At 35.1% G+C, this 9,598-nt stretch overlaps 1 protein-coding gene across 1 annotated transcript in view; it reads right to left on the bottom strand.

Annotated features, from left to right (window-relative positions):
• Nucleotides 1-349: 349 nt before the first annotated feature.
• The window catches only part of LOC106684062 (general odorant-binding protein 28a), a 15,734-nt gene continuing 6,485 nt past the window's right edge, over nt 350-9,598 (bottom strand). The window contains exon 7 of the mRNA XM_014425911.3: nt 350-869. Within this exon, the coding sequence (XP_014281397.1) occupies nt 852-869 (18 nt within the window). The 3' untranslated portion in view covers nt 350-851. The remainder of the gene's footprint in view (nt 870-9,598) is intronic.

Here is a 9,598-nt window from a genome sequence, read left to right on the forward strand (position 1 = left end):
TTTACATTACTTATCTTGAATATTAATGGAATATGTTGACACAATTGGCAAAGTGAATATTTTACAATAATCAATGGCCAAATTGTGTGGCCAAAATAGTAAATAAAAAGTAGCCCTAGAATTAGGCTAAACTTTTGAGATAAATAAATGAGTCCAAAAAAAGGGGGTTGACACGGAGATGAAGGTACAAAAGGTATTACTGAACAAAAATTGAGACAATATATTTTAATACTACATTTTAGTATTATGGTAAAAATGTAGTTACAGAAATAAAAATATGACAGAAATATAAAATATGAGGTTTCAGAAGTCAAGAAGAAACCCTTAAAGGGAAGATAAAAACAATTGGGCTTTTCAATTCATGTAATGATTGTTATTTATGTAATATGATATAATATGTGAATAATATAAATTTAGAAGTGAATGTACAGTTTGATATAATAAAGAAATAACAAGTAGTTAGGATTTTTTTGTTTTGAAAATTTAACAGATAGTATATAGATTTTAATAGTGAAATCTACTACAAATAATCGATAGCAATATGGAACAGATGTTAGTACCTGTTATGCTTCGTACTTCAGTTGCTGGAGATAGTTCACAATTACTGGTAACTTACTACAATGTTCCTGTTAGTAATGTAGTAACTTTTAAAGCTCATCTGTACTGACACATACATTCAACTAAAATTCTTAAGTTTATATTTGAAAATGAAAAAGTACAGCAAAATAATCAAATACGTAAAATAAGATAGTGACTAAGTATCAGAATTGATGATGTAAAATTGGGTAATTGAAATGTGTTCAGACATTAGAGACATGTCTGATTCATTCATTCAGCATCATCGGGTTCATTCAAAGTTTGGCTTGACGCTGAAAAAAAAAAACCAAAACAAAAAATCTCGAATAAGTGATTAAGTTAATAAACTGAAAAATTGCTAAGTTACTTGTATCAAGCACATTATTCACAATTCAACATTATAATAAAACTGCCATAGCAGTCTACAGGGTTAAACATCACTTAGATTATAAAATAAAAAGTACATATGTTGGCAAATTATATAAATTGTAAAAAAAGAAAATTTTAGCACAATAAATCGCCATATTTCCAACAATTTAAATCTAGAAAGGTGTTATGTATATATACTTTATTATCTTTTAGACCTAGGGAACTGGCTGATACAAGAACAGAAGCAGAGACGAACCCTGAAGATGGCACCTGCATCAAGCTGAAATCAGTGACTGCAAAGCTAGAAATAAAAAACTCAAAAAGAAAAGCGTGGCAAGAATAAACAGAGGAACTGAATTTAGATGGAACTGGTAACAAGTTGTGGAATCTTGCAAAATCAGTGGGCGAAGCAAAGTATAACACTCAAAGTATAACCCTCTTACACTCGAATGAAAAGGGAAATTTTTAATTGGGAAAGCTGCTGCACACACGCTCACAAAACATATTACAAGACAGGCAGATCGCTAAATAGATAAATAATAAATAAATAGATTGCGAAATGAAGAAAATTGTACGCAAAGCGCCACAAAAAAATCACAAAAAAGGAGACTCAAAACGATTTCGACACCTCCTTCACTCTTGCCGAGCTTGACAACGCGATTGGCCCCCTAAAACCAAAAAGGCAGATAGTATAATGAACGGAATGATTATCAACCTAAGAACGAAAGAAAAGAAAAAAGGAGACTCCTCAGGATTTTTAACACCAGTTGGACTGAAGGCAAAGTCCCTCAAATTACATGGTAATCTGATGTAGCCCTTGTGGAATCAGGGTTCAGAAAATATAGATCTACGGAGGGTAGACAAGCATGGTAGACAACGAAACAAAGATGTTTTGGAAAATCAGGAGCATACCCTTGCTGTTTGGATTGACATGGAAAAAGCATTTGACCGAGTCTGGACAGAAGGCTTGATCCTTAAGATGGCATAGATGGGAATAACAGGCAGGGCGCTTATTTGGATATTCGACTTTTGGAGGATACGAAAGGTCAAAGTATCATTAAGATGATTAAGAGCAGAGTTTAACACATTAAAAACGGAGACCCTCAAGAGAGAGTCCTATCCCCAACTAGATAGATTTTATTTTATTTGTGTGTCTTGTACAAATTCATAACACAATATACAATTATAAAACAAAACCTGAGTATAGTGCTCCATAACTAAACAATAATCAAAAAAATAAAGTTAACTGGATAATACAAAACTATTAACATAATATTCATTACTCCATTATATTTAACTTAAAATAATGAGAATTATTTTAAATAAACGAAATCGTAATATAAGTAAAGATAATAATTGGCTTCAAAAATTATTTACATATTACTAATTACATACCACCTATAAAATCAAACTTATTACGTATTTTTACTATGTAAATATAGAGTCTGTTCAATTGGTCCAATGTCCATCAATGTACAATATATTTTCAATGTTTTGTAGGTTGCAAGATACGGATATGGGTGGCTTTAAGATATATTGTCTATTTTCTTTAAAGGTGGAACAATGAAGGAGGATGTACAGGAAGCAGTACAAATCATTATTGAAATAACTTGTAGAATGGATAGAGTTCGTTTGCCTTGAAAGTGATGGTTTTGCTTCCGTGGTGTTGTTTGATGCTCTTCGGGTTTCCTACTCTCAGTTGGCTGATGCACTTTTTTTTTTTTAGTCTATATGTTAGGTATGCGGCAAGTTTGAGTAGGTTAAAACTGCATAGTGATTGGTGTATGGGGTCAATGTTTGAGTCCCATGCTCTATTGATGTCAGTTGAGAGGTTTTTGTTCAAGATCTTATCAAGAAGCCTTTATGTCTCAATATTCCGTTTTCGTATGAACTATGAAACTCAATTCTACATCCATATTGGTGGGCGATCATATTCGCTTGTGAGAGCCTATTGTATTTTACATCAGGGTTCTCTGCATCTAGCATCCTTAGTCTGTTGAAACATAGTTTTGGGAGTCTCTTTTCGGTCAACAATGACAGTTTGAACCAGTAGTTGATTATCTTTGTTGTTACTTTTGATTTTAAAGGACTTCTACCTGTCTCGAATCGAACTATATAGTTTGGGGTATTATTGGGCCATCCATGTAGGTATATAAATAATTCGATTTAAGAAATTTCGATAGCATCCAGATATCTAAGGCTCCAAACTAGGAGAACTGAGGATACCATTGAGTCATATAATGCCAACATAGTTTTCCAAGAGTCAGGGTTTTCAAGAATTTAGCGGTAGCGATGGATGATTTTTGTATCAAATGTACAGAAGCCTTTTTTAATTTACCTGTTAATGCAAAAAGTACTCCTAAATATGTATCTATTTTTGTATACTCCAACTTTGTGTCGCATCAATAGAGAGGTTTGAAATGTTTTAACATGAATGATTTATGGAATACAAGAAATTTTGACTTTTCCACGTTTAAGGTTAGAGAGTTATTTGTGCAGTATTGCTCCAGAATTTTTAAGATTCTTTGCGCACTATGCCAGTTATTATTTAGAAGGATAATGTCGGCTGCTATTAATGCCTCGTGTTATTGGCATAATATCATTATATTATTCCATGTAATAATATCATTATATTATTCCATGTAATAATATCATTATATTATTCCATCCATCTCGGGCATCAACAAGAAAAGTGACCAAAATTCATTACAAATTAAAGCCATGGTACTTGTATATAAAAACATTTTATTAGTATCAATGATAATAAGGTCAATGCTAACTACTGTGGCTCCGTTATTCTGGAAAAACTGAATAATATCAGACAAGAAGAGGATGAAGAGTGCTGGACTGACCAGTTATTTAAATTTTGGTGGTAGCATTGTCATATGAGCTCTTCATGATTCTAATTATTTTACCACTTAGCCCAAGTGCAAAAAGCTTTTCCCACAGTAGGTTGTAGTTAATGGAATTAAAGGCCTTTTTCAGATCAATAAACACCACATATAGATAATTCTCTTTTATCTTGAAATGTATTCCTATCAGTGCATAAGGGTATAAATATGATAAATGCAGTCTCTCTTGCTTCTAAATCCTGCCTGCTCTTCAGGGATGTCTTGCTAGGATATTAGTAAATAATTTTGCCATAGTATTTATTAAGGATATCCCACGATAATTGCTTTTATCTTTTATTTTACCTTTCTTAAATAAAAAATAAAGTTTTGATTTCGAACAAGAAAGAGGTGGTTTTTCGTGGTTCATTATAAGGTTAAATAAATTTATAAGATAATGTTCCCAATCAGGCATAAGGTTCTTAAACAGATAATATGATCAAGTCCTGGGGATTTTTTGTTTTTGGAGCGACGCACATATTGTCGTAATTCTTCTGGGGAAATGTCACTATCTAAAACCGGATGAGTCATTGAGAAAAATTTAATATCTTGGATAGATTTATCACCATATTGTGCTTTATAGAACCTGTTCCAATCCATAAACTCTATCTTGTTTTTATTGTTTCAATATAATTGTAATAATTTTATTGTTGTCAGAATTGTTTGCTGTTTCTGACCTCTTGTAAGCTTTTTAACATACAGAGTCTAAAATCTACTTTATTGAGGTGTATTAGCTGTCTGTATAATTTCCTAGCTCCGATAAATTCATTGAACAATTCAATTGAAGTGTGGAATTTAACCATTGCTCTATATGTTTTTTTTAAAACTCTCTGGGAATTTCTACAATCTCCATCAAACCATGTTTGTTTAGATAGAAATTTTGGATTGTTTGGTGATTTAATAGTGAATATTAATCCAGTTTCAAACATACTTCCATGCATACTTTGAATATAATGCATGGTATATTTGCATCTTGAGAATAAGAGTATATTTTATCACAGCAAGATTAATGTGCTTTAAAGTTGTTGGTTTTACTTTCATCCCATTTGACGCTTATGTTGATAGTGCAAGCTACGTTATTTGAAGAATTATTATATTGGGGAAGATCAAGTTTTTGTGATGAAGGTATTCGAAACGAGATTATACTGGCCAAGTGGTTTAGGGAATCGGACATGTGTTAACTTCATATCATTGAAAATATCGAGGGTTTGGTCATTAATCCATACTAGGTCTATTGTACTTCGCCCTAAGTTTGATACAAATATATGTTTTCCTGTTTTGTCCGAAGGTAAACATCCATTACATAATATGAAACCTAATGATTCCTATCCCTAACTATATTTCTCATATTCATTAATGATGTGCATGATCACCTTCCGAATAATGTTAGCACCTCCTTGGGATGATAAATGCGAGCAACCACCCACTGAAGAATCGTATAGGTCAAAGGACATGAAACCGTCTCAAAAGACAAAGCCTCCAAAACAAAATGGGCTCAATGAAATCAAAACTTCAGTTAGAAGAGATTTCGCCTGAAATAAAGAAAGCAGTAGCAATTCCCCACCATACGCTTGCAAACCCTATATTATTCCATCCATCTCGGGCATCAACAAGAAAAGTGACCAAAATTCATTAGAAATTAAAGCCATGGTACTTGTATATAAAAACACCACCTACCCAAAGAGCAAGTGGACCAGAATCTATATAGATGGTTCAGTTGATAAAGCTATTAAGAATGGATGTGGTGATGTTCATATGGAATTTTGCAAACGGCCATGTACAGGAGAAATTCCCACAAAGTTCAATTCTACTAATTACAGAGCCGAGCAAGACTCACTGACGGTTGCAACGAGAATCTTGTTGGATCTCAGAAGTCAGAAATCCAAAATTAGTATTTTTGACTGACGCAGCCTCAGTTCTTGTGAACCTAAACTCTAAGTGGAAAGCTGGGCTGACTTTGACAGCCACTAAGCTGGATCATGCTACCACTATCTACGAGAATGTAATCCTCCGGGAAATTAACTGGCTGATATGCTAGTGAAAGAAGGTTCCAAATTGCCTCAAATCACCTCTACACAGGGACTGGAAATTAAAACCTTAAACAAAACGTCGGTTCGGAATGATGACCATCCGGACTCCAAATCCCAGGATCCATTTTACCAACTTCTTAGAAAAAAGAGCAAAGAGAGCAAATCCTAAAATTTCGCTTAACCGCGAACGCATAGCCGGCTCAACGCTCACCTCCAGAAAATCGATTGGTCCTAGCCTGCTTTGTGAATTTGGAAAGGGAGAACTGACAACGGAGCATATTCTTCAAACATGTTTCCTAATGGAGGAAAAGCAGAAGCAGAGATTGCCTGAACCTACTGACTCAGTGATCAAGGTTCACGGCGACCTGGAGGATCTCAGAAGTACCATTGAATTTATTTTGTCATTTCTCCAAACTTGACCATTTGAATGGGAAGATGAACAAATAATGAAAAAAAAGTAACATGGATGGTCCATATGGTTTTAATTACTACTGGCATAACCTAAGAAAGGAAAAAAAAATTACAAAAGTAGCATGAATACTCTTAGTTATCAAAATGTTGTAGAAGAATTCTTTTTGCCGTTTATTACAATGTTAGGAGAAGATGAAATCATTTTTATGTATAATATATAAAATAACGGCGGATAACGCGCCAATTCATACAGCACACTCTACAAAACAATGGTTTCAGGATTTTAGGATCAATATTTTGGTTTGGCCAGCTCTTAGGATCTCAATCCGATTGAAAATGTTTGAATTTTACGACCTATAGAAGCCAGAAACCCAAAATATTGATGAGTTCTGCGTGGCGTTATATATATATATATAAACAAAACCATACAGTATAAATAGAAAAAATATAATCTCTCTTCAATAGTAGGAAGAAAACTGAGGTGGTATTAATCCCTTGACACACCTGGCAATAGAAAAACAAACATTGAGTTTATACTTATTCACAGCATAAACAAGATTTCTTCAAATTTCGAATGCAATTTTATTTTCAGGTGAATTATAAAACCATTGTTTCTGCATTTTGATTGTTTGTCACCTAATTTAGTCAATAAAATGAATTAATGTCAGGAGATGATGACATCTATTTTGAAATATATTACCTAAAATAGTGTTGTCTTATATTCGGGAAAAAATAGGATTGAAAGAAGAACAGGAAAATTTACGCTTACCCTCTATGGCAAAGCATAGGAACTATACCATATTATTTGCAAACCAAACTTAAAATATACCTTAATACATAAATTTAAATTAATATTTATATCTAATTATATTTATCATATTTATAACTATAATATTTAATTACATTTTATATATCCATAATAGAAATATAGCAAACAATACTCAAGTTCAACCAGTAACATATAAAAACATCAAATGCAGCAGTAAAGATAAGACGGACATCAAATTGAATACCTCCTAGTCATTGCCAATTACTTCAATGCGATTATATACTCTTCATAAATTCCAAACAATGAAAATGCAGCCGAACACTTAAGCTAATATTAACGGTCTTCACCATTCCGTAATGTTGTTTGATAAGAATTAGCCTACGTTTCACATCATTGGGCTTCATAAGACTATCGGAAACTCAATAATCCATCATCAAAAGGTTGCCAGTGATGGTCTCTCCACTCCACATCAAATAATATGCCAAAAACCCTCAAAAATTAATAAAACAAATAAACCTTATAAAATTATTTCCTTAACAATGAGGAATCCAATGAGTCTATGGAAAATTCTTAGGGTGGGAAATGGTTTTTAGGGAGAAGGGGGGATGAGGACTATGCTGAGTGATTTAATGTAACATTTGTTATGGTACAAGTGACGCACGTTCGTTCTATTTTGTTTAATGGCGTAAATTTTGCTTCCCGGCTCTTCCTTCATCCTCAGCCCGCCGTTCCACGCGTTCCTCCTTCTCGTCTGACCTCGCCCCAGGCCCCTTCCTTCTACCTCCGTCTCTAAGGCCTCCGATGATTCTGTAAACTCACTTGCGGTTTCATTTCTTCTCTGGGGTCATCTTATACGCCTCAAAATCTGGGCATTAAATTCCATTGGTTCCACCTGGCCTGATTTCTGTCTACGGTACACATAGGGACATTGTCTAGCTTTGTGCCCCTCGTTTACACACACAGCCACCAGGTGCTTAACTCCATGACACTTGCGGGCCTCTAGCCGACTGCTAGTTCTAGGTTTTGCTTGCCCTAATCTTCTATCCCTTGTTTTCTCCCTACCACTATCCTTGTACTCTCTTCTTCTCCAGGATGGCAGAGTAGTCCTAGGCTGATTGTACGTATTCCTTGTCCATCCCTTCAACATTTTTTCTTCTTGTTTTTCAACATCCATTCTTCAACCTCCTTTCTAGCGCTCCTTTTTCTCTTATTTTTTATCCCCCTCCCTTGCCATTTTTGGCATACGGGGAGCAGCAGCAGTGGTGTAGTGCGCTAGGGTTTGCGCATGCCACTATCCCAAAAATCAACAATTTTTTTAAAATTTTTATTTACAACAATTATTGTTATGCAATAATAATGTTCGGGAAGTTTATTTTAATTATTATCGGAAACAATTTTAACTGTAGTGCTACACTGATGGGGTGCATCTTGCCCACTGCACCTGTCCAGTTGCCTTCTGCAGTTTTCCAGCCTGGTCCAGCCCTCCTGGTCTCAGTCTTGATCAGTTTCCTCTTCTTCCTGTGGCTCGCCGATGTCGGGCGGTCAAGCCCTTCCCATTGTGAAATGAGTGGGGCCCACCATTTCCTTCCACCCGTAAATGAACTCACTGAAGAAGGGATAATTTTCTTCTTCTATCAAACGTGGGAAGACTGGCTTGACGAGGGTGAAAATCTCGGTCTTTCTCGACAGTCTGGCTCGGTGTCCTTCCATGGCGGAGCAATTTACTACTACTATCATCTCTTGAGCGCACTTAACAAAAGATCGCCCTCTTAGTAGAACTTCTTTTCTTCCCGTCTCTTTTGCCAGCTGTACCTTGAGAATTGTAGCCAGAAAACCCATTTTTCTCTTGGCCTCCTCGACATCCACTGTTTCTCTCATTTTCTCTGTGATTCGGTTATACCTGACAAAGAGAACACCGGCAAAGTGGTCTTCCTCCGTAGTCCATCACCCACCTCTAAAAACTTTCTTTTGTCTATGTTCGACAATGGGCCATGGTGTTTCTTCATCGGCCAGAATTTGGTTCTGAATACTCCTCTTTATCCAGCACACCAAGGCTGCCTTCAATGAGTCCGTGTCTTATTTTTTTAGTAGCTCTTCCACTACTTTAGCTTCAATGCTCGCTATAAGACAGTCACCTCCTTTGAGGAAATGGTTTAATTCACCCATTTCTCCAGCAAACTTTTCTAAATCTGCAATTCCATTGCGGATTCCTGTGACGTTGCAGTGCGAATTTTTATCCATTCAATAGCATTTAATTTCGCTGCAGTAAATGTCATCTTTGAATTGACTATGTACAACACATAGGAAATAGAAAAATAAAATTATTTATTTTTTAAATTTAAAAATAAATTTCAGACTACAAGTGCATAGTCTGAAATTTAATTCCCGGGTTTCGGCACCAGTTGAGTAACAGCGAGAAGAGGCTTAAAAGAAAGGTAAAACGATTAGCCAAGACTAACTTTATTAGGTCTGGTTCCTCTATGTATATACATCGAATCAGCTGCTTGATCAGCTGATATGGCCCCCGTCAGTAACTGCTGACTGTAACTTATATA

This window comes from Halyomorpha halys, unplaced genomic scaffold, assembly GCF_000696795.3.
Source record: "Halyomorpha halys isolate HHAL.00 unplaced genomic scaffold, Hhal_1.1 Scaffold29.1, whole genome shotgun sequence".
Taxonomy (NCBI): Eukaryota; Metazoa; Arthropoda; class Insecta; order Hemiptera; family Pentatomidae; genus Halyomorpha; species Halyomorpha halys.